The 27,988-nt window shown below is 47.4% G+C and overlaps 3 protein-coding genes and 1 long non-coding RNA gene across 5 annotated transcripts in view; 1 reads left to right on the top strand and 3 right to left on the bottom strand.

Moving 5' to 3' along the window:
• Window positions 1–27,988, bottom strand: part of LOC120899792 (tRNA-dihydrouridine(16/17) synthase [NAD(P)(+)]-like) — an 84,809-nt gene that overhangs the window by 44,769 nt on the left and 12,052 nt on the right. The gene's annotated exons all lie outside the window — the stretch shown is intronic.
• LOC120899793 lies at window positions 5,535–8,047 on the bottom strand. Its single transcript, XM_040306011.1, has 2 exons — window positions 6,121–8,047; window positions 5,535–6,024 (listed from the first exon to the last, which is right to left on the bottom strand). The coding sequence occupies exons 1-2, from the start codon at window positions 6,402–6,404 to the stop codon at window positions 5,664–5,666; spliced, it is 645 nt and encodes a 214-aa protein (XP_040161945.1). The 5' UTR covers window positions 6,405–8,047; the 3' UTR covers window positions 5,535–5,663.
• LOC120899790 lies at window positions 20,057–27,431 on the bottom strand. The gene is made up of 2 exons (XM_040306006.1): window positions 27,357–27,431; window positions 20,057–26,247 (listed from the first exon to the last, which is right to left on the bottom strand). Exon 2 carries the CDS (start codon window positions 25,562–25,564, stop codon window positions 22,004–22,006), a length of 3,561 nt encoding a protein of 1,186 aa, XP_040161940.1. The 5' UTR covers window positions 25,565–26,247; window positions 27,357–27,431; the 3' UTR covers window positions 20,057–22,003.
• On the top strand, window positions 26,402–27,961 carry LOC120899794. Its single transcript, XR_005739101.1, has 3 exons — window positions 26,402–27,043; window positions 27,169–27,704; window positions 27,788–27,961. It is a non-coding gene; the product is annotated as an uncharacterized LOC120899794 (long non-coding RNA).

Below are 27,988 nucleotides of genomic sequence, written 5' to 3' on the forward strand. Positions count from 1 at the left end.
ACCATCTAACCTACGCGTCCTGACTATCATTTGCAATCAGAGCAAATCCTTCTTCCCTTTTTGCTGCTTTGAAAGACTTCATCGATTCCACACAAACGCCAGCATGGATTAGGGTCAAGGAAAATGGTGAAAAAACAACGATAACTTTATCTGAAATTTGTTGTGGGAAACTTTACCAACACGACCACGCACGGTAACACACACATACACACATCTAGACAAAAACCAGAAAGCTATAGAATGCGCTGAAGGGATCAACTTTTCCCGCTGCAGCAAGGCAAAAGGCGCTGCTGCAGCAAAATGATGCGTTCGTGTGCAAGAAATGCAACCCACACCACCTAGCAGTGTAGTGCCAGTGCAGCAGTAGCAGCAGCTCGAGATCATGCTGTTTGCATTCTTTGCCACCTTATCCGAGCGGAAGACAGTTGCAAAGAGTTTTTTTTTTGTCTGCAATATGAAGCAGCTCAGCGTGACCTGGTTGTTTCCGATGGTAGAAGTTTTCCAGCTTCACGTCTCATAATCGTCTTTCTTTATCCTTTGCAATGCGTCTGAGGTTGGTAAGAGGGAGGAAAAGTATTAGCTGAGATAGTTGAAGTAGTAGTTTTTGTTGGTAGCTTTCTACTTTTTCGATTAGCTGGAACATTACTTTACTAATAAGGCGTGTAATGTTAGAGTGTTAACATTCCGTGCTCAATATTAAAGACAGTTTGCAAGGCGAATTGCATACCTTTAGGCGGAATAATAAAAATTATAAAATTTAGAATCAAAGTTTGGTCATAAAATTAATGAACCAATTGAATTTGGAGGTTATTTTAACAAAAGTTTTATATTTACACGTAATAACTATCCATTGGAGTGATTATATTTCATAATCGTATTAAAATATGAAATACTACCCATTTTAGTTTGATGGCACAATTATATTAATCTAATTCTCTCTGCACTCTGCACTTTATCGTACATCGTAGCAAATTGAAAGCACTTTAACGAGGATATTGTTCATTAAGCAAATTGCTTAATACATTCCTCTTCTACGCTCTCTCCACCCTAGGAATCCTTCCAACTGTTCGCAACAGTATCTCTGGTCCACTGTCGCAGCCGGTACATTAAAATCAAAGTTCCAATTTGTTCTAAAACACACCACACCGAAGAAACCTTCGCCGGTCAGAGAGACACTGCACAGCGCAACTATAATCCTCGCTACCAAAACGAGCGTCCCGAGAGAGTCGGTGGGAAAAAAACGAACACCACAGCGGATGGAAAACTCGTTCGGAGCAAGTAATCAACATTAACATCATGGTGATCATGGTGCTGGTGGGTCGTCGAGGTCATTAAAATCTCTATCCCAAATGGGAGACGACGAGCGCACACTGCCGAACTCCCTGAAGGCGGTGAAACAGAACGCTAAACGGGGAAGGGATATTTCGCGGATCATTTCCACCTTGCACAACGGGAAGACTGGCCAGACTAGCAATAACAACAAAAAAAAACTCCCCAACCACACCGTACCGAACGTGAAATGGAACCTCCCTCCCTAGGGAAGCACATTTCAGCTTCACATCATGTTCCGGATAGTTTTTACGCTGCATTGCCTCAGCCTGTCAAACGGACCCGGTGCTGCTGCTGCGCTGGTCATCCAACAGGCTGGCTCCAAAATAAAACAGGCAAGAAAAGGCGAAAATGGCTTTTCGAGCATCAGCATCCAATCTATTCCGCCTGTCGCCTTTAAGGCAAACCGGTCAGAAGCAAAACCCTCCCGGGACGGTCGATCAGTCTTCAGCCTCATTTTAACCGCTTTGGGAGGGATGGTTGGACTTGGCTTCGGAACGCCGTTTGCCGGAACCGTAGGCATCCAAGCCCGGAAGTCCAGCCCCATTCTCTTTGGGGGTTATCGTAGTTTTCCAAATGAATTCAGTGTATCGCTTACATTCGGTTCTGGGACCAAAGGTTCTCACTAGGGGCAAGCTCCAAGTGTCACATCCGGGCAAACCCAGCCCGTACGGAGGCTGAACACAGCTGAGAGTGTGTCCGAAATGGTTAAAGACTAACTTCGGCGTGATTGAGACTGGCCAACCGTAAATATAACCAGCCGTACCAAAGTTCCCTAGAGTACGATAGGGCTGCTCACGTCGCTCGGAGAACGTCCCTTGGGCTCTGCACGGGAAGTTTCCACACCACCAGGGACAACGACGATGGCCGGAACCTGTCAACTTGACTGCTACACGTTCTTGCGTCAGGAAATGCATGGATCGAACTTCGGACAGGATCGAACCACGTCACGTCGAATCATTCTGGACTGATTCAGTAAAATCGAACATCAAATCACCATGGTGTTACCCTATCCTTTTGTCGACATAAGAATGCCTACCGGGTAGGCCTAGCAGGAGAAAATCCAGCCCAAACTAGAACGCTGCAAAAGGGCATAAGTGACACAGCCCGTTAGCTTATTTATATCACATGATAAGTTTAGCCCGTAAGGCTTTTTACTATCCTTTGCGGGATGCTTTTCCTAGTGGTACTGCTTCACAACCGGAAGGTTAGGGAAACCCCCATGCACACAGCTTACACACCCCAAAATCCGATAATGTGTTCCACACCATCAAGAAACCATCTGGTACGGTCGGTTGGTCGGTTTGGGCTCTTCTGTGATTAGGAAAATGCTCCCAAATTAGCGCGCGCCGTATGTGCCCCGCACAAAATGTGACACAACTTTCCCCAACATATGGGTGTTCCTTTCCCTGCTTTTTTTTATACCTCGTTCCCGATGACAGCCAGAGAGCTGTTAACTAAATTACGGAGCTTCGTTATCTTCATTAGGGTATCTCGTTTTGGGCTCAATTTCTGAAAAGCAAAACTGCTCCCAAGCCGAGAGGCTTATTGAATTGAAGACGATGAGGAGAAAATGAGTTTTTTTGCGGGACACGTGCAGTAAATTCAGATGTGAATAAAGAAATAAATTGATGGTGACCTGCGCCAGTGTTAAAGTATTTATTAATTTACTATAACCACTGTATACATTGAGCCATATTTCCATGCTGCACATCTGCTAGATTGCAATAGATATTTTATCAATTCCAGGACGGATCAGATCCAGGAACTGGTATGTTTTTGGTATCAACTTCAGTACGATATGAGTCTAAGATTAGTTCAAAAACCGGTATGGAATCTAGATTGGAATGAGTTGCAAGATCAGAATGTATATCAGTATTAATGCATGTATCAGTATGAGTATAAAAATAGTTTCAGAAACAGTACCAGGATCAGTAGGAGTGCACAATAGTGGTGTGCTCTCTAGAGCGTACTCAGGGTACTCCGATCTGTCTCCGGTTATTCTCACTTATTCCGAGTTCCGCTCAGGCAAAATAGGAACCACCAACTCCGCTCAGAGTCAGAGTCGCCCGAAGTTCGGAGACATCCAAAGTAGTCCGTAGTCAGAGTCAGCCGGATTCATCCGGACGACTTCGGGCGATTCCGAACGGCTCCAGACGATACCAAACGGCTCCATATAATGCTGAGCGGATCTACCTTCCGGAGTAAGTTCCAAAATTTTTGGATTCAAATCGAAGTCGACTCTGGATTTTTACCCAATTTTACCCATCACTTATGCACAACCAATTCCAGGACGATTTAATTAAAGCATCATTTCCAAAACTCGAATGATGTCGCGATTAATTCGATACTAATTGACAGCTTGAAAGCAAATCAGGCAAATTTTCAAAACTGGTATGCATTCAGTATTTGTACCAGGACTCGTCGAAATCAATGCCTCAGAAACAGTTCCAGTTCCAGAACTCGTATGGTTTCATGATCAGATTCTCTTGCTGTGCCCCTTAAACATAAGGCGCACCTCGGAATTGCGTTGCGTAACACCCGGCAACCGGGTCAATTTAACTAGCCTCCAACAAAGTTTAAATATTCAATTCAATTCTCACCACAACGAATGGTTCTGGTTTGCTTTTGAAAAAATAATATCATTCCACACACACACACAAACAGCACAGCACATATGCTTTCGCTTATGCCCGCCAGAGTTCAACAAATATCATTACTCAGTGGTTAAATGTGAGGTTACCATTTTCACTTTTCCAATCCCAGAGCACACACACACCGAGCAAACACTGACCATAACAAATTAGCGGTCAGTCCATGTCGCTCGAGAGTGTTTTTTTCTTGTACCAACCAACCTGATTGAAAATTGTTGTAGTACCACCAATCAAGAATTCTCTTACGCTAGTACGTGTGTAATTGACTCCCGGGGGCAGGCTGCCACTTGTGTGCGCGCTCGAGTATTTGTCCCCGTGTGTGCGGAACCGGCACAAACACATGTAAAAGCAAGTGCAAGGGACATACATTCGAACCAAAACAAAGACAAAAAAAGACACCAAACCCAAAGTCCATTAAAAGTTGGTCAACCGGCAGTGCCGGTTTGCCCCGTTAGGACCGCGAGCAGCAGCGTGCAGTGCGCAGTGCAAATGCACATAGTAAATCCTGTGGTTGAAGCACAGGAAAATCAAACTACCACTACTACTACTACTACTGCTAGTACTGCTGCTGGTGTTGTCCCAATTTTATAGGGCGCCTTAGTTCTCGTGTCTACTGCCCGAAAAGGATGGAAGGCGCAAAAGTGATATCGATCAGGAGAGTGTGAGAAGAACTGTAGAACGGTTCCTGATGCACTCGCTGACACATACACACACACAGAACGCGGACAGTGGAACTAGTGTGTAAAAACACAAAACGGAACAAAAACTAAGCGCCGTAAAGAATCATCGAACCAATGGAAAAACAAAAAAACCGTCAACGTAAATGTCGGTGGCCCAGAACTAATCTACCTCGTTCGAGGGCAGTAGGGCTTTTGAGGTTACCGTTTTACCGTTTCTCTCTTTTTTATTTGAATTTCTTTCTCGCTGGACATGCACCTCGACCGTCCTGTAGCAAAAGGGCAACCGGTCACTAGTTCTTATGCCAGTTGGTCAGCTAGAATGCATTACACAAGCGTTACACACACACACGCGCGTGCGAGCGGGGAAAGCAATCGATGTGCAACGTTGCACTGTGACCTGCTTTTTGAACGCTTCGAGTGGATTGTTATGGGTGGCACGCGTTGTTTAGAAAACTGACCAAACCACAGCGGTCAATAGTAAGTTGGAAAAGGCTTCAGATCATCAACATTGGTTGGTTTGGTTTTACAACGAAAAGTGCTGCAAGGAAGCGGCTTTTTCAGAACTATGAACTGTACTAATTACTTAAACGCATTCTGCGTGTAGCAAAGAGGCTACAAAACAGAAAGAAAAATCAATCGAAAAGGATTTTTAAAATGCTCTTAAGACCAGGGTCTTGATGCTCTTGGAATGCTTTGTTTGTGCTGAGGATTAGGAGTTGATCTTCAACGATGCAATTCCACATAGATCCTTTGTAATCCTTTTGAAACAAAACCCTCAAGAATTTCCCACAACAAAAACACTCAAACAAAAAGGGGCTTTTTGATTATTTGTAGACAAATTGTATTCATTGTTATTAAATGATAAATTTAAAACCTATCATCTCTCGCTAAATCTATCCTACTCTGCTAGGGGAAGGCGTCGTATGTACAAATCCGGAATCCGTAAACCTAAGGAACTATCACGATTTAGGAACTATATCACTCGCCACGTCTATGGACACTATTCGAGAAACGAATCACAGCACAACATGCTGCTCCCGATCGCCGTCTGATACTCGGCCATCTGCAGATGGTCGTCCAGATCGTCGTCGATGTAGTAATCGTTCAGCAGCAGCGAGATTTCCTGCTCCAGTGGCAGGGCGGCTTTCGCTTTCACCTCCGGCACCGGTGCGTCCCACGCAATATCCTTCGCCAGCAGGCACTCGTCGTACTCGTCGTCCAGGAAGGTGCTCTGGTAGATGTGGCTAATATCGCTGCAGTTAAAGTTGAACTCTTCCGGTTCGTCGTCCTCGTCCTGCTGCTGATGCTCGAACATTGCATCGATTGCACCGCAGATCGGTTCCGTTGGTGGCATGTGGTTGCTATAAACAAGGGGAAGAATAATCAAAAAAGTTTTGATTAAAACACGGAAGTCAAAAATGACACGAATGTTTGGAAGTTTTGGTGATGGAACTTACCAGAAACCGGCGGTAGGGAACGCTTGCTGTAGGTTGCTGTCGTACAAGGGATGGCGGGAGAAGTAGGACGCTTTCCAGTATTCGTCGGCTAGCTGTCCGCAGGGCAGACTGCGCCTTGGTGAACACTCGTGGCAGTTTGGAAGGACGCTTAGGCGCGGGAACATTTTCAAAAGTAGCCGATACCACAGATACATCAGGATGCGTTGCACTAGCAGCATGAGACTGATCTCTTCAAAGCACCAGCACATGTTGTCACGTTGGTTTTGCACGGCGTAGCTACACATGGTGGTTGATTGGTTGCTTGGTTTGAATGGAATTCACACAACACAGAGACACGGAATTTGGTTTGAAACTGAACTTGAGCAACTACACACAACTTGGTGAGTTCCCGAGATGAAGATCAAGCACAAAGATTAGTCGGCCGACGTGACTCTACTGCTCTGATGAACGTTCCGAAAGCGAATGATGTTCAACACACCGGTGCAGCTATGTTAAATACCCAAAGGAGAATCGTTTACCTTTCCTCCAAAGGGACCACCTTTGCGTAGCCCTGTCGAATTCCGTATCGATCCTTTGCCTGCTTGACCTGCCCGAGCACACACCTGGATGGTAGCTACCTTCGCCAGCAGCAGTCCTGCAGCATCCAGGATCCTGCTGGGCACACATTCCGGAGGGCGTTACCTTACCAATACGATCACAAACATTGCAGCCCGGGTAGCCCACAATGCAACACGTTCCATCATGCAGGACGATCTCTAAGGACCTCTTGAATAAACGGTAAAGGATCTTCCCGGTAACAGCAGGTAACAGGAAATCCGCCCGGCCCGGTCTCAGGAGGTACTACATTCGCACCCGCGCGCAGTAAGGTCAATGTGTTATGCTAATGTTATTTTTGTGCACCCCGTCTTTCCTCCAGTGTGTCTTGTTCCTACCTGGCGCGTGTGAAATGGAACATAAAGTGGAAACCTCCTCCTCATTGGCACCTCGTGCTCGGGCCGTGAAGATCGATCTCATTTCGTGCTAGGATCTTCGGTTTCGTACTCCCCATCAGGTGCGATCGTCGCATCCTTACCCGCTGCAGTTGGGAGGGATCAAATGTGACACCTTCCACCTTCACTCCGATCGCGTATGCTGCTGATCGAGCTTGTCGTAACGTGTTCCAGGGGTGTTCACTGTTATTACAGTGGTTGGGATGTGCTTGAACGAACAAAAGGAACTCCTTTTACGTAGCAGCAACAGCAGCCTTGTTTCATAAATAGGATTTGCAACCCCGGCCACCAGGAACCGGCACGGAAAGGATGCTGCTGGTTGCTGGTCGAGAGCTAGGGAAGCCGGTCATAAAAAGAGGTTGAATGAAGTTGAGGAGCGCTGCACTTGGTTAATTGAAGCACGGGCAGGTCAAGCTGTGTTTCTCTCTGCACCCTTGGACCAATAAAGTCGTTCCAACGGGAACAAAAAGAGGCTTTAGCATAACACAAGAAATTTGATGTGTTTTTCATCCCAGCGTGCTATAAAGTTCGATGGCTTGTAAATGCATCAATATTTGTTCTTTTGGGAGATTTGTTTTTAGTTTCCTCGGCGAGAGGCTGACAGTACAACAACCCTTATCGTTCGCTTCTAGTGGAATTATGCAAAAGATAAACTTTTGTATCTGCTTTGGAGAGCGGTTGCGCAAAAAAAGTAAAATACATATAAAACAAGTATGCTTGCAGAGGAAAGAGCCCTTGAAAGATCCTCCCTCCCCTTTTCCCTTTAGATCAACATTTCTAATATTTGCCCTTAGATACATACCCTAGAAAGAAAAGGAGAAAAAGAGCGAGCGAAAAAAACAAAATACCCTCAGCAAAGTGAGCCTGAGCGCTTCGAAGTGAAAGCTAACAAGTTTAACATTATTCATATTCACACCCGAACCCTTTCCACTGTTCTAGCGCATATTGAAAACTTTTCCACAACTTCGTCCTCCCTAGCACCCCTTTTATCGTACGCCCAGTACAGCGATAGAATCAGCCTCCCATGCCCGTGCGCCGTGCGTTTTCGGTGCGGTACACATCACAAAAACCCTGGGCCCTTTCGACCCAACGGGAGGTCCTGACGGGACGACGAATAAGCTCCCTCGGCTATTGGTGGCAAAAACCTGACAGGATTAATATTTCTGCGACGGGCCATATATCCACCGCACGGGAGTGTGTGTGTGTGTGGGTATGTGGCGCCGACCTGGTAATCAGACATGATTGCGAGAATTTGTGGCAAACGGGGCGCTTTTGCCGTCCGTTAGGCTTGCTTGCTAGACGAAGCATACGTTGGACGCGGCGGGCGTCCCTTGCTTGCTTTCCATGTGGTTAAGAAATTGGCGCATGCAGACATACGCGTATCATCTCATTACGAGGAGGGGGGACGTTCGAGAAAACGGTTATTACAGCGTAAAACGGAACCGGGGAAGCTGTGTCTGTAGTAATTGCGGCAGAATATGTGCTCCGGTATCCAAGTAGCCTTATTATCACATGCTTTCGTCTGCGGAGTCGGCGGGGCGCCGACACGTGTGCGCAAAAGGTGGGTGAAGCGAGCGCACAAAGAAAAGAAAAAAACACACACACTCTCCCAGCAGCCTACTTTGGAAAGTGTAATCAAGAACATTTTCGTTTAACAGGTGCTGTCGACACACCGTTTGCGCTGCACCGGCGTATAAATGGAAGCAATTTGTTTGCGGAAGCGGATGGGAGAAGCGTACGTCCCGCCGGAAGTTCATGCTTCAAAATTTAATCTGGGATAGGTAACGCTGCCTAGCAAATGGGCGTTTTGAGTGTGGATGAAGCTTTAGGGTCGTTTTTAATTTACAATAATTCATTTTGGCAATAGGCTTTTGTTCGGATTTATCTTTGCGTATCGAGGTGGAATGGAAATAAAAAAGCTTTTAGGCTCTTAATAAGTTCTTCAAGTAATGGGAATAGATTTTAAAATAACTCATACCAATAGATTAGGGTAAAAAGAACATAATAAGTAAGAAATATGTGCATTTTACTATACATATCTTTTAATTTCTAAATTAATCTTAAAGGACACACACTTTAACGTCCTTTTAACATCACTCACGCATATACTCTTAAATAGCGAACGAATTGGAGCCATGTAATAAATAATTCCCATCAATTGCTTATAAATAACCATTCAATTATCATAAATTGTAAGAAAACAAGACAGCAGAAATCCGAACCACCACCTGCTACTAGCCAAACGACAATAAACTGATAACAAGAGGCGAAACCAAACTATATTTGGCTAAAGGTGGCTGACCTCGCACCATCATTGTCAATGTCGGCCTCCGGTTCGAAGGACCATTAATCTCAACCGATTATGATTATGATGTCTCGCGGCGCTACCTTTGCTGTTGTTTTCTTACTTTCCTCTACCCAAACATGGTTTGAGGTTTTTTGCTGAGCTTCAACCGCCCTTTTCCTGTTCCCCTTTTCATTCCTAATCCTCTCCCCAGGGCATTTTTTGCTCGTTGTGTGTGTGTGTGTTTGTACCTGTAAGGCAGGACATTTTGAAGATTATCCGTTCGCGATAAGAACCATCGAAGCGCGTTCGGCGTTTTTTTCTTCTTCTGTTTTGCAACCGTCGTGCCCTTTTCGGCATTTCTTTATGCCTAAATAAAGTGCCATTTGCCGGCGAAATTGGCGGCCGCTCTTCCAGCTCCTTTTTATCAACTCACAAACTTACACACCGTGGAATATTGCCCTCATCATTTGTGTGTGTGATGCAAAGGGGTCGCCACAGCGCCACCCCAAAACGGCACACCATGATTAAACGAGATTACGAAAACGTGATTTTTCGTATGAATTTTCGCGGCGAATGGCGAATCCTCCTGCGTTCCCAAGTGCCACCCTACGGCATTTTGGTCGAGCGCGAAAGAGACACAGGGGGCGTTCGTCGTGTTGTGTTGTGACCCAAACCCCGGGACGGGCCTTACCTGGCCTGATCTTGCTCGTTGACATTACACACAGGGACACGGAACATGACCAAATGGAGGCAATGCCTTGCCCGAGAGCGCGTCGAAACGAGCTCGAACCTCGAACGCTTGGGATTTTCCCAGGGGTGATCTCTTTCTTATCTACTTTATTACATTAGCCGCACGGTGCACTACGGCAGAATGTGCCGGCTGGAGGATGTTATTAACCTGCTGGGTAGTGTGCAAACCACACAAGCAAAGCCGGGGCATATCGTTATGAGAAGATCGGTAGTAGTGCCCTTGTTTTGCGGTTGCCTTGAGCGTAAAGGTCCGAAGGCAAAGTAAACGTTTTGGAAAATTGCACATTTTAAACTTTTTACCCCGTGTACAAAAAGGGACCGATTTTTACGCAGTTTTTGTTGTTGTACCACAGTACCTATATTAAATTGTAGTAAAATATTTAATTCTTTTTTTTTAAGAACACTCCCTCTCCCGACGTACTTTTTGTGTCACGTGCACGCGTTATGAAAAACCATTTTGCTGTACGCGCTTAACCGTACGCAACCGGCTGCGCAGCAAAACGGAAACGAAACTAAAAGCTACGATCCATTACCGAATGGGGCAAATGGAGTTCACCCATCGCTGTTCGACCGTCGCTGTCCGACCGACGGAGCCCTTTTTGCAAGGAAAATAAACTTTCCATCGGTGTGCCTTATTTTTTCCGCCTTCGAGTCGTTAGGCATGCAAACAAACAGAAGAAAAAAAAACGTAAATGTAATTTTTACACCACGACACGGACCATATTACATGCGAGGTGGGAAAGGCGGCCTTTAGTGTCTATTATTATTATTTTTTTTGGCAAACGTTTGGCGCCATTGTGAACCCAGAAGAACGAGTGAGAGGATCACATTTCCAAATATTCGTAACTCCATTAACTCACGCATAGGACGACACTTGAGCAGACTTTTTGTGTGACCCTTTGTTTCCGAGACACAACAGCCAAAGATGGCACATTCCAGTCCCTTGTTCCATTACTTTATGAGCAATAGTGCAAAAACCAAATGAAACCGGTTCCACCTACTGCTCGCACTTCGATGGACACACCCCAGCAGAAAGAACCTCAGTTTTGGGGGCTGAAAATTGCTTGCAAGTTGCTCCCTTAAAGTGAAGCGACCCCCCTCCCTCTCTCATCAAAATGAAGCCACAACATAAAGCGTAAAAACAAATTATCACCATTGGCCATTATTCGATTGAAACTAAGCAACCACAGAAAAAGAAGGAACACTGCATTCTTCCTCGAAAGTTGAGCGCTCATTCCGTTCGTTAGCGGTTTTGAGCCTGTGGAAGAAATTTAATTTTCTACCACCAGCGGCCCACATTCCAAGCGGCCTCAACACACCCGGACCAGCAGTACCACATTCCTCGACGACAGCGGCTCGATAAAACTGAACACACTTGTGAAAAGAAGTGCCGCACACCACACCAGCAGTGTTGTAGTGTTGTCCTTAGCTCCGGTCCAAGAACGAACCTAACGCTGGAATGGACTAGCAAGCAAGAGGAAGAAGAAGGGGACGCGGCACACACTCGGTCACGACCGGATTTCTGGCGAGGAACGGGAATTTATTCCTCCAGAGCGAAACCAAAAACGGCCCGGAACACTTCGGACAAATCCTCCGGGTGCAAAGGAAGAGCACGAGTTTGATTGCACCTCGCGGAAGTGGACCGGCACACACTAGAACTGGTGCTCTCCGTTGGTGGAAAGAGTGGTGGGGTGGTTCGTCTATTTTCAAAAACACACACACACACACACACACACACACACACACACACACATTTGCCCATCCTGCTGGTCGGTGTCTCCACTGCGATGGGCATTGCAAAAAAACGGGCTCTTTGGAACCACAGATGAAAAAAAGGGACACCAACGCGCCGCAAAGGAAAGGAAATTCGCCTTGTGGCAGGCGAACAGAGAAGCCACAGGAAAAAGTGGGAAATACATGCATACATAGACACACATGTGTGTGTGTGTGTGAATGGCAAGGCAAATAGGGAAGTGCAGGGCGGGCAAACACGAAAGCACCAACGGAAAACTAGGACACAGGCGAAATTGTCCACGGGCGCGCGAGACTTGTGGAACAGCAGCAGCTCGGTGTGTGTATGCATTCATTTGCATCTGATTCGGTTCTGGGAATCTTTTCCCTCGCAGTTTTTCTTTCCTCGTTTTGTTTTGTACGGATAGGGAAGTAGAATAATTCCCGCATGGCCGTGCGCCATGGCGACAGGAAGTCAGCAAACGTGGTGCGCACTGGTTCGGTACACCAACTGTGTGCCGCCGAACGGCCTTCGAACGGACAAGCACACGAATAATATTCAAGGAAAGTGGCGCTCAGTGCCGGCCGGTTGTGAACGGGCGGGGATGACAATTCGTGGAAAACTACCCCACTCAGAGATGAGATTCAGCGTTTTTTTTTATTTCTCAGTTTGTTCCTAGGTAATTTTTAGTACGTATTTAACAGAAATTGCTATTTAAAACTTTTGCCAAAGAGAGACAGAGAGAGAAAGGAAGAGCTTTAGATGCCTCAGGAACACACTGAATCGATTTTAATACAGTTAAATGGGCTCTTGCCGGATGCAGACGCTAAAGTTTTATCAAATCAGATAGGATGGATTACGCTGCCTGAGCAAAGTGAAAGTAAGTCTTCTTTGATTACTACAAATATTTTCCTTTTTCGTATCTTTTGGTTTGGCAAATGTTTTTTAGACAAAGATTTATAAGAATTCTTCTTCCTTGTTTTGTTTTTGGAATCTATCACATTAAATTATTCTCCCCACTTTCGCTTCTCATTTTCCCTCTTCCGAAACACATTGCCATCTCCGTCACAGCCTTTTCGGTCGGTGGTCGGTCTACGGTCCTCAAGCGGGCCTTTATCCTTGAGCGCAGAGCGTCGAAAAGTTCTTATCATCCGCCCACACACACAAACACACACACACATCCGATGACGCTTGTTCCTTCCCGCGAGACGCCAGACCAAATTTTCACTTCAATATCTGCCATCCGAATGTCATCCATCCACTTACTGTCGTGTTTGGGCCGCAGTTTACATTTTTGTCTGTCCCTACACGGTGCCCCCATGGTATCCGTTCTCCCTTTGGTGGGGAACTGCTCTCTGTCTTCGCCTCCTTGGGATGGGCAAATAACTTCCAACTTTTCCGTTAAAACCCGCCGAGACGGAGAAGTATCAACAAACCGGGTAGGTTAACCAACCGTCAACACACACACACACGCAAATAACACCACCAACCGCATCGCGTTGTTGTGCCTTTTGTTGTGTTTTTCTTGCAGGGGAAGCGCCGCGAAGGGTTGGTCGAGGAGACACACACACGCTTTTCATCCGCACCAAAGCGCATCATAAAGCAACGGTTGCTTTGATGGATAGGATACATTTGGAAAAATTGATGGCGAATGTGGCAGACAAGCAGGAAGAGGACCCGGAAGAGCCACCAGCTTGAAGCGTTTCGAAGTAGCACAAGTTCGATTTGAGTCGAGCAAAGTTGTTCCAACTGCACACATCAGCTAACAACAAAAAATACCACCTCAAAACACACATACAGAGTTTCCGCGAAGCTAGAGAAACATTATGGAAACAGCCCAAAGTGCCTTGAGGTGCGTATGTGTACGGGGGGGAGGGGGATGAAAAGTTAGCGCCCATTTCCACAGCCTCCTTTGGCGCTAGACACGTGAGATCGTGTTAAAATCGTCGTTTTCTATCGCGCCGCTTCTCACTTCTGCAAATAAATGCTGTTCGTTAATGTTTGCGCGGCTTTGGTGAGAGGCGCGGTACGCCGGTTGTTTGTTCTTAAAACGAGAAAAAAAGAAAAGCGGTCTGTGAAAGTGTTGATGTTTTGTTCTCATTCCCGGTCGATAGCAAACGACGCTGCTTTCCATACGCTTTGATATAAAATAATGAATTGTTGTGCCACGGAAAACAATGCTAACGTGTAGCGAACAAAAAGGCACTTGAAACTACCGAGCCGGTGACATTTTCCTTGGAGGCTACTCTAGGCCTACTAGATCGTTTTAAGTGAATCTTAGTTGGCGGTTGTTTGGTTAAAGTGGGCCAATGTGGAACATCAAAGAAATTCAAACATGGAAAGCCTTTTCTCTACCAACTGAACCTTTCTAAAACAGTCCATACCTAGAATTGTTCCAACAAACTTCAAAATATGTCGATGAGGTCCTTGAATGTTGAGCAAAACATAAAAGTAGCGTCATCATTGGCATGTGCGTTCTCTATGACTGCGCAAAAGAAAGCACACGTGTGTTTCATCCGCGAAATTGGTTTGTTGATTTTTCATTTACAAATTTACGATGGCGCAATGTCATGACAAATGGGAAGCAGCAGCAAGCAGACAGCAAACATGCTGACACTTGCACATGTACTGCTGCTGTAATCGGCTTAAATACAAACACACACACACACACAACCGCCTTTATGTAAGAAGTATTAACTGATGCGGCAAACAAAGTCTCACCATCATGCATTTGTTAATCATTTTTCACATTCGTTTCAGTTCCTCTCCCAGTTCCCACCGGTCCTGATGAAAGTAGAGATTGTTGCACACGGAGCCCACTGCGCAGGGGCCCCCCAGCTGGTAAGCTCGCTCTGCAATTGCAATTGAAATTGATTACTGATGGAGTGTAACGTTTGCTTCATTATAATGAAACGCCGGTGCCACGCCACGCTCATCAGCTAGCGATGGCGAGGTTGGCGGTTTTAAAATACCGTTCCCTTCAAAAAGCCGCTCTCCATTTAGTTGCATTCTGTGTGCAGCATTCACGATAGAGGCGTGGACGATCGCAAAACGGCAAATAGGGAACGCAGAGGGTGAGAGCGAGAGAGAGAGAGTTGCGGTTTGACATTTAAGTCGATAAACAATGATGGTGGTACACTCGCTCTGTGTGTGCGGTTGTATCGACCGTATCAACAAATGATACCGCCACGATTGTATGACGCCGATGGCACTGTAGAAGGATAGCGTACAAACACACACACACAAACGCACACGCAAATAATAGGGACAGGCCTGCCGGAAAAAGCCACCACCCCCCATCGGTATGCACCCGGAATAGTCTCATTCAACGTCAACGGTATCGCGCGGTTTCCAATTGTGTCACCCACCTCCTCCGCATCATCACCTCATTTCCATTGGTGTCTCCCCCCGATTCTGTGTGTGTGTGAAGCGACCCTTCCGTATCATCGATGCCACGCACGTACAGCGTGGTGTGCGGGGCCATGACTTTTCCGTGTGTGTGTGTGTCAGCCGGGACAGGCGGCTCCTCCTGTGGACATGCGTACAGGATTACCTCGGTACAGGTTTCTAGCCGGATATCTTGAAGAAGGTTTTTGGGGCCGTGGTTTCCCGATGAGGTAATAGATGTCCCGGTGCCATATTTATGTTCATTAGCCTAATGAACGGTGAACCGTGAATGCTTAATGTGTGCACGCCTCGATATCTTTGACCGTGGAGCGGAGTGAGCGCCACGCGTGCACAGGATGAATGACTTCCGAGATTCGATCGATGCGCGCCACACAAAACTTCGGTGTACACAGTGGGAAAGATAGGGCAGCTGATTTAGATTTAAAGAGAGCTAGAGGGAGAGAGAGAGAGAGAGAGAGAAACCCTAACCGGAAGCATTGCGAAAGGAATCCGATCAGGATATTTATTCGCCAAAGGGGATAGTTGGTGTGTTGGGAGAACTCACATCGGCCATTCCCAGGACCTTGCCTTTGGAAAGGGTAATGAAAACTAATTAGCTATCCCTACCAACCAACACACCTGACACCCGTGTGGAAAGATATAACACATCGATGGAAAACCGACTATCATCGAGAAATCATTAAGGCTTTCCTTGGCAAAGCGGAGATGCGGGGCCAGTAGCCTCCCGGTGTCAAGATCTTTCGCTGCAGATACCGCGCACAAGTTGTGTCATTTGTTTTGCCGCATGACAGTTGATGCAGTTGTACGCTGTTCTGAGGGTAAAGTACGATTGTTGTTACATTGTAGGGCATTCCCCAGCTCCGGAAACGTTTGCTTGAGAGCATGAAGAGGAAGGATACAAATGGAGGAAGCCTTACAAACACAAATCTAACGACGATATGTCCATTTCCGCTTAGCGAAGGTGTAATTATCAGCCGTGATTTGTGTCCCACAGGGCAAAAGGCCGGGCCAGGGTGTCAGCTTTGTGTCAAGATAATGCGGAACCGTTGCACAATATTGCTAGGCGGGAGGACACAAATGTCGTTGTATCTTGGTACTACTAAATTGAGTGCTTATCTGGTTATTGGATCTTTGGAATTTAGATTCCCTGCAGTGCACTTCTCTAGGATTGAATACGAGGGCTAAATGATGCTTGCTGCTGCTTGCTCGGTGTGCAATGTCATTTAATTATATGGTTATTGTTAACTCTAAATTGCTGGTGCTTGCACAGCTCGAGACTGATCAGTGACCTTTCCTCCTCCAATGACAATAGATAGCTTGGTGGTTGGAGCAAATGAACTGTCCAATGACTCTCTATCGTTCCGTACTACTGCACTTGGTATATATGCACTGTTAAATTCAATCCCAGGAATTAACCTAAGCTGTTCTTAGACGTCAAAAGATTTCTGAGCAATTATGTTTTATCATTAAAGCCAAATAGTCACACACAGTCAGTCGTAACAAAAGCATCTAATTGCGGTCTACGCAAGATTTGATTCCAAGACTTACAGTATGGCAGCCCGATGATGTACGCATGTCACCATTAAAGCGCTCTTTGAACAGTGTGTATAAACCTAATATGTGCAAACGTCAAGATTATTTCAGGCATCATTCAAGAGGCTTAATTCTTAACGTTTAAGTCTGTTACAGTTATTCTAATAATAATAATAATAATAATAATAATAATATAAATAATAATAATAATAATAATAATAATAACAATAATAAAAATAATAAAAAAATATAAATAAAATAATAATAACAATAATAATAATAATAATAATAATAAAAATAATAATAATAATGATAATAATAATAATAATAATAATAATAATAATAATAATAATAATAATAATAATAATAATAATAATAATAATAATAATAATAATAATAATATAGATAATATTTATAATACTAATAATAATAATAATAACAATAATACAAATAATAATAATAATAATAATAATAAAAATAATAATTCTAAAAATAATAATAAAAATTTATTTCTGTACAGAAAGAAAGAACCCATCTGGTTCGTTGAAAAAGCATAGCTCCAATGAGCCATTTCAGCCATTCGATTCCCGCACAAAAAGAACTAAACACATGCCACTAATGAAGAGCCACCGAAAAATGAATTAAGGAGTAGGTTCGATTTTTAATGACATCCATAACCACAACGCTAACGCTAGCAAAAGTGTCCAAACTCAGGGACCAAAACGCAATACGCAGCACAAGCAGCAGCCACGTGTTCAATCAGTTTGGCCGGATTGAACACATGTGTGTACCACACAGCCAACGCCCGGTGGTCGTCTGTATGGGGGGGCAACATCCCTGGGAATGGGAGAACTTTATTCAATTTCTCAACCGACCGGGATGTCTGTCGAACCACCCGTGCGAAGATGACACAGCCAATCCAATGCGACACACCGTACACCAGCCATATTCGTGTTGCCCATACGGTGCGCTGTTGACGTTGTGTGTCGTCGTCGTCGTCCTTCTCCTGTTACGATGTACTATTCCTGCTGCTGCTGCTGCTACGTCGTTTGTTGTCGTTGGCCATGAATTATTTAACAGCTTTTTACCACCGAAAACTCAGCGTAGCTACACGTGAAAGGCAACGAACAGAAGCCGCATCCACCCAACCCATCCTTTTTTTCTCTCTCGCTCGCTTAATAGAAGTGTCTTCCTTCGGTAGTGTAGTGGTGCTTGGTGTGCGCCACCGTGCGTGAATTCATTTATCAGTACCACCTATTTATCAGCTACACAATAGCAGCACCACAAGCAACAACAAAAAAAACCAAACTGATCGAAAAGAATATGATGTGAATAAATTTTTGCTCACAACCGACCGCGCGTACCTTCTTGAGCCCGTGGCGTTTGTCACCACACAGCTGTAGCGAGATATTATTGGACGGGGACGGGGAGAGCTTGCTCTATGCTTTTACAATCATCAGAAGGGTGTCAAAGAAGGGGGAAGAGCGTACATATTCCGGCAAAAATATGCTTTCAAACCCGCCTGATGAACATTAACAGACGGCTGCTTATCTTTCCCTACCCGGTAAATGCTGTGCTGTCTTGTGAAATATGTCACCGCAAACGAAGCAGAAAGCGTATGACAAACGTTGACATGTTGTAAACCACGAACAAGGTGGTGTCCTCTATACCTAAACCATATCAATTATTTGCTTAATATTCTTTATACACACACACACACTTACATATAAAAGTAATCCAAAGTACCCCGCCAGTCGTACCAGCAATCGTTTGCAATTATCCAAAGTCTTCTGCCTGTGTGCACAATCAAACTCGGAGCAACTCTTATCCACGGCGTAAGCCCTCGAGCCCGTTTTGTGTGGCAGCTAACAAGCTAAATCCGCCACGATTCGCTGCTTGGGAAGTTAAACGGGAAACCGCAACATTAAAGCCACATCCGAAATGGAATGGCGGGGGGGGGGTTTCTCTGACTGGTGTGCCTGCTCTGGGGGAAGGGAAAGATCGCACAAGAGCACAAACAGGGTAGGGCCATAAATCGGATAACGAAAGAAATTACGCGAAACCTTCGAAACCGCGGTGTGTAAATTCCGTTCCGCAACAAAGTGCCTCAAAGGAACAGAGAGAAAGAGAGAGAGAGAGAGAGAGAGAGAGAGAGCGAGAGCGAGAGAGAGAGAGAGAAAATCAGCATAGAAGGCACGAACGAACACAACAGAACCGGGTCACGAACGCAACGATCGGGAAAATTCTTTCTCCAAAAGCTCAATCCCTCCTCGGCAGGGGGACGCGCACATGACTTGTGACGTGGGGCGAGTTTTCTTGTAACTGAACTGAAAAATATCTCTCCAATGGTGCGTGGAAAATGGTGGCGATTCTTGGGATAAGGAAGACGGAAAAAAGGATGCAATGAACGATATGGACTTACACAGCGACCGTCCGATGGGATAAAGGTTCGACGGCGAGTAGTAGATCCAGCGCTTTCCTTGTGGATTGTGTGAATCAATAAAATCCGAATTTCTCCATTCCGTATGGTCCGAATGGTTGCAGAATGGTTTCGACTCTTGACATTTGCTTGTTAGAGTTTAAGGTTTGGAAGAATTGGCCGAATCTTTTGAAGCCTCGCCTGAAGAAAGGCCGCTTTTTGTGAGCTACAACGGCAGGTTGGACCTGTGGCTTTGTAAGTTAATCCTTCTTAAATATTTCTGGGGTCTATTACAAATGACATAGACACAAATATAACTTAAAATGTACCAAAAACTGAACATACATAATGTAAACTAAACTTTAAATAAACTTAAAATTGTATTAAAAACAGCAAACATACTCTATAAAAGCATTACCTTCTGTTTGACTCTTCTTTTGTCATCATCAGTTGTTGCCCCATTACTGTAAAATCTCCACATCTCACTCTTTTCTTATTATTTTATGTATTTTTTCAAATAAACAATTATTTATTACTATGTATATAATATATCTTTCCCAACACATCACACTCTTTGTTATTTTGTTTGTATTTTTGGAACGGTTTTACACTCCGTGCTCTTCTCCGTGGGTTAAGGGGATTATACAATACATACAAACATAGATTCTGCAATCATCGTCTGTCCTGCTCTACTACCCCGGCGCAATGCATTGATGTGCATCGTCTGTTTTGGTTTATCTTCTATCCTTAATTTCCTCTTTCTTTTTTTACAGTCACCCAATGTGGTAGCAGTCATTGCCGTGTGCCGATGAGTGCGCTTTTTTGATGAGTCGCTTTGAAGAGCAACATAAAAACTAGCTCATCATTGCATCGGACTTCTGCCAAACGTTGACGGGAATTGAGTGCATTTTACGGTAATGCGTTTTTCCTTTTTCAAACGCTTCGACTTTTTTTCCATTTTTTCCTACGAATAATCTGCACACCGATTTCCACTATCATTTCGTTGCATTACCATACACACGTCTTTCTCTCTCTCTCTTCTTTACAAGGCTAGCTCACTCACTCAACATCTGCTTTCGAGATTAGTTTCAGGATTTTTTCCTCTGATGATTTGCTTTACACCAGGATTTATCAAACATTGGTTATTAGCTTTGCCCGTTTTTTTTGTATCTGCTCTCAAACTGCGCTCACATCGGATATTGGTTTATATTGCATGAATTGTGAGAAGTGTATGTGTGTCTGTAAGTGGGTTAGCTTGTAAGTAGTCTATTTGCTTTTGGGTATAGGGGTTTTTGCATTAAATTATTCGCGATTCGCTTCCATTCGTTCATTCGTTCGCTTTCTCGCGTTACTCCTGTTTTGTTTATTTATTGGCATTAAGAGTTTTTGATAAATCTGCGCTGCGTACACAAACACACACACAGACACACGCGTACAGAAAAAGCGTATAAGCCCTTCTTCCTGCTCTTCTCTTCTCTTTGCCCCCTTCATTGCTTCTTTACACAGTATCACACTCGACAAAAACACTCACAGAGATGCACACGCACACACACACACACACATTGATGGATGTACATGAAATTCGAATCATGAGAAAACACAGACTCCTTCTCCTGTCAGGTTCACGGTCTACACCTTTTGTGGGGTTACACGAGGAGAAGGAAAAACCAAATGGGAATCGGGAAAATCCGAGTTGCTGGAGTACGGTATTGGGGCTGGCCTATACGTGGGCTTGAATTATTTAGCAGTCAGAAGAAGCAAACATACACAGACAGAGACATAACACGAGGATCCTTATCTCTTTTACATTACTGCATACGTATCTAAAGATGGCCAGGTTAGCGCGCGCCCCCCGGCTATTGATGATCCTTCATCCTTTCTGCTCCAACTGCTTTTTCTTTTTGCACCGAAACCAACAAACAACGTTAAAAAGCGCACTCCTGTATAATTTATCCGTTTTCCAATACACGATGGACTTTAATATGATACGCTTAGTGCGCGCTTCGGCAACAATCCGTCTCTGCGTACAAGACACACGCGAAGAGGATCTCATGATCCTTCGCTCAACTTTTTTAATTCGCATCTCCTCTCCAACACTTATGGACATGGTTTTTCGTATAAAAAATAATTTTGATTATCTACACTAACGCATCCGTGGCATCTCGATATTCGATATATATTCTACGGCTCTAACGATTTGAAGCATCGCTCTCTTCTAGTACTTTGCAAGAACTAAATCTGGCCGGATTGATGCACACTCACACAATACACACACGTACACATACCCCGCTAGGGGACGCTCGAGAGCTTTTGATTTATGAATTTCAGCGATTTTCGTTTCGTTTTCTCCTAAATTTTCGTTGTATCGCATACGGCTTTACGTTAACGTTGCTTCTACAGCGGTGGTGCACATACAGTCGGGTTCATTGTGTACTACACTGCTTCTGCTTGAGTTGTGTTGCATCTGTCAGCCTCAAAATGGATCACACGTCGGATCTAAGTCTTCAAGCGCCGCGACAATGTCGCCTCGGGGGTTACTATTCGTCACACTACCTACAATTCCTGCCTATTCTAACGCTTCCATCTACATAACAACCCAAAACAACACAGCGACACTCGCAAGTTTAGCTCTCTGCTCAGAGATGCACTTCAGACATTCGTTCCGATAACTTCGTTGGAGTTCGTAGCACTAACGGATGAAGATGTAGGGTTTAGATGTTGCCTAGCGACCGAGAAAGAACGGAGGATTTGCTAGCTAAACCCATTCACGGGGAGTTATCCACATAGCCAGTGGTGGCCACTAGCGGACGCGTTCCATTACTGCTAGAAGCCGCCGGATACACGTGCCGACAGGGCTGGGGTGAGGTCGGATTCGATAGGCCGGACTCGTGTATCGGCGACAGGGTCGGGCTGCGGTTGCGAATCACATTCTTGCGACGACTGCGCCGGTAGCTCATCGGTGGATGCACCGGACCGCGGACGGATGATCCCGACGTGGAGGACGGCACCGCAATGTCACCCATCAGTTCGGGCAACTGTTCCGCACAGATCATACCGCCGCCACCCTTCAACCGGCGGCGTGCCGGTGGCGGCAACACTGGCATCGTGATTGCGCCAGATGAAGATGAATCTCCCGCACCGCGTATGGTTGACGTGGGCAGCAGTGAGTGCAGCTGCACAGAGGGAGATCCCGGTCCGGACGAAGATGTCGATGGTGTGTTGGAGGACGTGGAGGACGCAGCGGCTGCCGCTGCTGCCGCCGCTGCCAATGCCGACGCACCGAACCCGGGCACTGTGAGCAGTGCACTGGCGAACTCACTGGACGACAGTGGACGTATCTGGTTTTGACGGACCAGTGCGTTATGCTGCACGCAGGAGCTCGCAGAAGAGGAGGAGCTGCCACCGGAACTACCAGCAACGACCGTCGTGCTGCTGCTACTACCGCCGCTCGCCAGATTCGTCCGACAGCGTGGTCTCCGGTAGCGATCGATCATACGCATCATGTGTCGTAGGCGTACGACGGGCCAAGGCCTTACGAGTCTTGCCCGGGGCCGTTTCGGTACGGGGGACACACTGGCCGGCGATGGTACACCCGCCTCCTGCACCAGCTCGTTCCCGTTGGCATCGGAGTTTAGAATTTGTATCGCCGACGAGTCGGACGACGTTTCCCGCTCGATTCGATCGCACCCACCATCCGCACCATCATCCCGCTCCTTGATCGCGCGAACCGCGATCGCACGGGTGCTACTAACACTAACGCTACTACAGTTATTGTTGGCACAGTTTTCATTACACGTCAGTTCTGGTGCGTCGTGGCTGTGACGCTCAACTGTTGCGGGCTGCTGCTCTGTCACGCTTCGATTCCTCCCTTCCGCTTCCTCCAGCCCGTACTGAGCGCTCATGACCGTGCGGCTGCCCGCAACGGACACCGTGCCGGAGATGGTTCGCATGTCTACTGGCACGTCCGGGCTGTCCGGGACGCTCGAGCAGCAGTTCCATTTTCTCTTCCACCGATGGTGTGACTTGACCGTGGCGAGCCTATCGCTCGCACAGCACAGCCGTCGTCCACCCTCGACCAGGGTCGGCTTTTCGGCTCCCCTCCGACAGGGATGCACATCGTACGGATGGAGATGATGGGTCGTGGAGTCCCCATTCGCCGGTTGTCCTGCCGCCGGTTTCTGCATCTGAAAGCTGCAGCAAGAGCACCGCTCCGTGTACTGGATGTACGCCTCCTCGGACGTTGTCGTCGTAGTGGTCGTAAGCGTCGTCATGGTGGTAGCGAGCAGTGTCGCTGCCGTTGCTGCGGCAAGAAAATCGTTCCCATGGTGATGATGCCGATGGTGATTGTTGTTGTTGTTGGTGGTCATCGTAGAGGACGTGTGAGCTGCCGCCATCTGCCGGCTGTACTGCGAGCAGCAGTGAAACGTTCGCGTGCCCTGACAGTTGCCGGAGGTACTCTTCCCTTCCGTCGGCTCTTCGTGCGGATCGTCCTCCAGCATCGAGCAAAGATAGAAGGCAGCCTTCTGATGGTGGTGGTGCTGCTGCTGCTCGAGATGTTCGCGCCGTCGCTCATCTTCGCCACCGCCCGTGGACGTCGTAGTGGTGGTGCTGCTGGACGAACTCGACGCAACGTTAGCGGTCGCCGTGAGTGTACGCACACCAGCAGCGGTGATGTTGTTGCGACACTCCGTACTACCACTATCGCAACAGTGCAGCGTGCGAGGTCGCACCCGGTTCAGATCGTTTAGCTGACCGGGCAGAATGATGGCGGATGCGTGAGTCTGTGTGTTGGCAGCACTGCCGCGCCCCACGTACGATACGCCAGCCGGTGAGGCGTTGATCGTGGCGTTAGTCTTCTGATTGATCGAGGAGCAGATGTACACCTCGGGGAACTTGCGCGTTCCGGCGTGTGTGCAGCTGGAGAAGAGGGTGTTGTGCTTTGCGGCGTCAGCTCCACCGAGCTGCGGTGGCCCATTGGACAGGTGCGTCGTGCCGCCGCCTGCTCCGTTCTGCTGAGCCGCCGCTGCCGCCGCTTGCCGACTGTTGCGTATGTATTCGTACGTCGTAAGACCCAAAAACGAGATGTAGATGTGAAAGAAGCAGAGATGCAAGAGTAGCCCAGCGGCAATTGCCGCTAGTATTCCCAGCGATGCCACAAACACTAAAAACACCGTGTGATGCAGTCCGATACCTTCCGCGACAACCGGTTGGGTCGTCGTGTTCGCTGCCGCCTCCACGGTCGTGCCGGTACCGTTCCCAACTGCCGAACCGCCAAAGAGGCCCCCGACCGTCCCATTGAGCAGGATGTCCTGGGCGGAGGTGGTAAAGTTCTCAAACAGCAGCCCACCGGTCGTATCATCGCCCGCCGTACCGGCGGCGGTGGTCAACTCAAGCTCGACAGCGCCCGTCGTCCCCCCATCGTCCGCTCCGATCGGGGCAGTGGGGGTGGTGGTGGTGGTGGTGGTGTGCAGATCGGCCACCTGCACCAGCCCGAACCAGGCGAGATTAAGCCACCCGACCGGCTGCACATGGTACAGCACGATCTCGACGAGGGCGGCGGCCAGTATGACCAGTGCCGCGATGACCGCACTCACCACACACATCAGAAAGGCGACATAGTTCCGGCCACCGACGCAATGGTTCAACCATTTGCAGTGATGATCGAACGTGCCGACGCACTTGTTGCACACGCTGCAGTGCTTGGTGCGGGCGCTGGTCGTCCGGATGTTGCACAGGTGGCACCGCCCGTTCTCGATCACGTGCGTGTGCCGGGTCCGGTCGAACTCGGGCACGACCGTCTTGCTGGCGGGCGCGATACGTCGCAGCTCGGGATCGGCCGGATCGAGCAGCAGGGCGGTTAGGTGGGACGCGAGATGCAGCAGGTACAGGCCAGTCAGGGCGATGTAGAGCGGAGGCTGGAGGGATGGTTCTAGGGCCGGTATCAGCACACCGAACGTGGAGTAGCCGAACAGGGCCAAAGCAAACCAACCGACGAGCTGGAGTGGATGGAGTGGTAGTTGCAGTCCGTGGACGCGCCGATCCTTGCGGTACTCGGAGGCGCCAAGGTTGTCCTGGGACGAGCAGAACCGGTTGCGCGTTAGCTTACGCGCCCGCTTGGAGAGCTGCTGGCGGACACGCTGAAGGATCGAAGTTGAGGACGGTTTGCTGCCGGTTGGACCGGTGCTGAAGGAGTACACTTTGCTGCCGGTTTCGTTGGCCGGTTGTGGTTCGGTCGGGGCGGCTGCGATTCGGTTGCTTCTTCGCAGTCCTTGCTGGTGGCTCTTGTCGTGGGGCGTCGCACGCTCGACGATAGACTCCGTGAGCATGATACACGGTCCCGGAAAGGTGGAGACGGGTGGTGGTAGCAGCGTCGTTACAGTGACCGGACAAGGGCATCCTATGGCGCGCGTCCCCGGCGAACGGTTTCATAAGATCGGTTACGACGTTCGCTCGTTCGTTCGGCACTGCACTGGGGTGGGGTAACCCCTTGTTACGGTTAGTTGCACATCACACACGCGACCGACACCCTCCAAGGCAATACTGTGCCTTCACTTACTTCAAGTAACTCCGAGTGTGTGTGTGTGTCCTATGTCAGCTCCAAAGCAGCTGAAGCGATTTAGATAGAGCGTGATAAGAGCAATCGGAGTGTGTAGGTGTCGGGACGTTAGCCGTCCCGGAGAAAGGATGCGTTACTATGGGCAACAGGATAGGGTCGCAGTCACCACACCACAAAACATCTACACTGTCGCTTCGTCTCTACCGAGCTACCGAACCAAACACGCCCGATGTTCGCTGCCGAACCATTACACAACCACTGCCGCTCGTTCTCGAAAAGAACCACACACAGACACGTACACACACTAGCGCAAACTTCCTTCCATGCTGCACGAAATTACATAAGCGGCATCGTGATCCAACACTGTTCAACACCAACGGTTTCACACCGTACACACAAGCCGCTCCTGTTGCTCTCGCGCGCGCTACCGACACCAAAAGGACCAGAATGGAGCTATAGATGAGGAGTTAAAGATTTAGTAGGATGGACACACACACCGACACTCAGACGAGAAAAGGGTGACAAATAGTAATCGGGGGGGAAAATCAGCCACAGAACTGGAAAGGGAAAGAACGCACGGGGAATAGTTTGAGTAGTCCTTCCCGTTCGTTGACGTTTCACGTAGTTGGCGGCGAAGTTGTAGTGCCTCTGCTGCTTCGTTGCTGCGTGACGTTGCTAGCGGCGGCAGTCCTGCTCATCGTCTCTAGCTGAACGTGAACCATCCGTTTTGTAGGTGTCTGTGTGTGTGTGTGCTTTTTCACTCGCTTTGCGGAATTGGTGCCGGTCTTGAGGATTGCAAAAATCGAAGGTCTATTTTGTCGATCCACCAACAGTCCAAAAGCCCCCAACAGTAGTCGCTCTCTGGTCGTTCTTGCAACCTTACACCAATACACGAAAAAAAGGCCACGTCGACGGCTTGAATGTTTCGTTTTCGCCCACCAACCAGCCAGCACCGTGCGGAGCACACTACAAAGCACTAGAAAGCGAGCGCCGTATCACTTTACCGTGGCAAAGAAAATGGGCACAATTTTCCACGTCCTCGTTTTTCACCGCCACCATCTCACCAAACACGACCCGGAGTGTACGAGGATAATACGGGCTTGATTACGTACGCACGCGGTGTACGAAGGATATTTCCGTTTTTGTCGTGTCATTCAGCGAGCCATAGTAACCGAAGCCGAACTTTAACACGCACACCGGGTGGGGAAGCGGCGAGGCTTTTCTATTTTTTGCTTCAAGAAAGACCACCGTAAGTAGTCGGACACGGACCGATTTTCACTCACAAGATATTCACTTGCGGACAGTTTAGTTGTTAAGGAACTTTTAATGCCGTTTTTTCTTTAAATCACTTCAACAAAACCGATTCGTTGCAAGGATGGCTCTAACTCCTGGCCCGGAAGCGTGTTTCGAACTCTTTCCAGCACTGTACGCTGGAGCGTGGCTGTCAGGCAATTTGGGTGTGTCTGTGTAACTGTGTGGCTGTGTGTGGGCACGCGAGCCGGATGCACCGTTTTGTTACACTATACTGTGTCCTGATGGCACCGCTGGACGCAAAACCTTACCGCGGCCCGGAGACGACCAATCCCGGACAACCGACTTCCTGCACGGCTCAGCTACTACTAAGCACCACTACTGGCAAGCGTTAGCGGACGAATGCCGAACGGCCGAACGGCCATCACGAGACGGCTACGATCGCACGGGAATGTGTGCTCGGCCGAAAAATGCCAACACGCGCGCGGCGCCTCCATTCCATTCGGCACGAAGTTTTATCAATATCGAAGGGGAAAGCTTGAAGGGGCGCGACCGCGTTTACACGGCGTGGTTCGAGCGCTTGAGTGCGCAGACGGACACGTAAAAGCCGGTAAGAGTGGGAACAAACAACCTCCAAAAAAAGAACATTTTTCAAGCAGGTAAGTGAAATATTGTGACAATTAAGAGCTTATTGTAAATAGAATTCACGTCTAAGATTAACAAAATTGCATTTTAAATCCAGAATCGCTCAAAAAGAAGGGGCAAAAACCCGAACCACCCGCTTCACAACCGCGCATGACCAGTTTCCTTGTTGTCGAACGTAAACAAACCATACTGCTTGTTTGAAATCGGGCGGGTTTTTGGTGTTATCCTCTTCTTTTACCCCGCTATCCGCTATTATGCCCAAGCATGGAGTAAAATTTTACGTAAACCCTAAACACAA

This window comes from Anopheles arabiensis, chromosome 3 (assembly GCF_016920715.1).
Source record: "Anopheles arabiensis isolate DONGOLA chromosome 3, AaraD3, whole genome shotgun sequence".
NCBI classification, from domain to species: domain Eukaryota; kingdom Metazoa; phylum Arthropoda; class Insecta; order Diptera; family Culicidae; genus Anopheles; species Anopheles arabiensis.

What these genes read in the sequence shown, in the direction of transcription:
- LOC120899793 (XM_040306011.1), bottom strand. Translation starts at nt 6,404, where the DNA reads ATGTGTAGCTACGCCGTGCAAAACCAACGTGACAACATGTGCTGGTGC. An exon ending in TTCCCTACCGCCGGTTTCTG is followed by an intron (nt 6,025 to 6,120) that starts GTAAGTTCCATC and finishes CCTTGTTTATAG; the next exon opens with CAACCACATGCCACCAACGG.
- LOC120899790 (XM_040306006.1), bottom strand. Translation starts at nt 25,564, where the DNA reads ATGCTCACGGAGTCTATCGTCGAGCGTGCGACGCCCCACGACAAGAGC.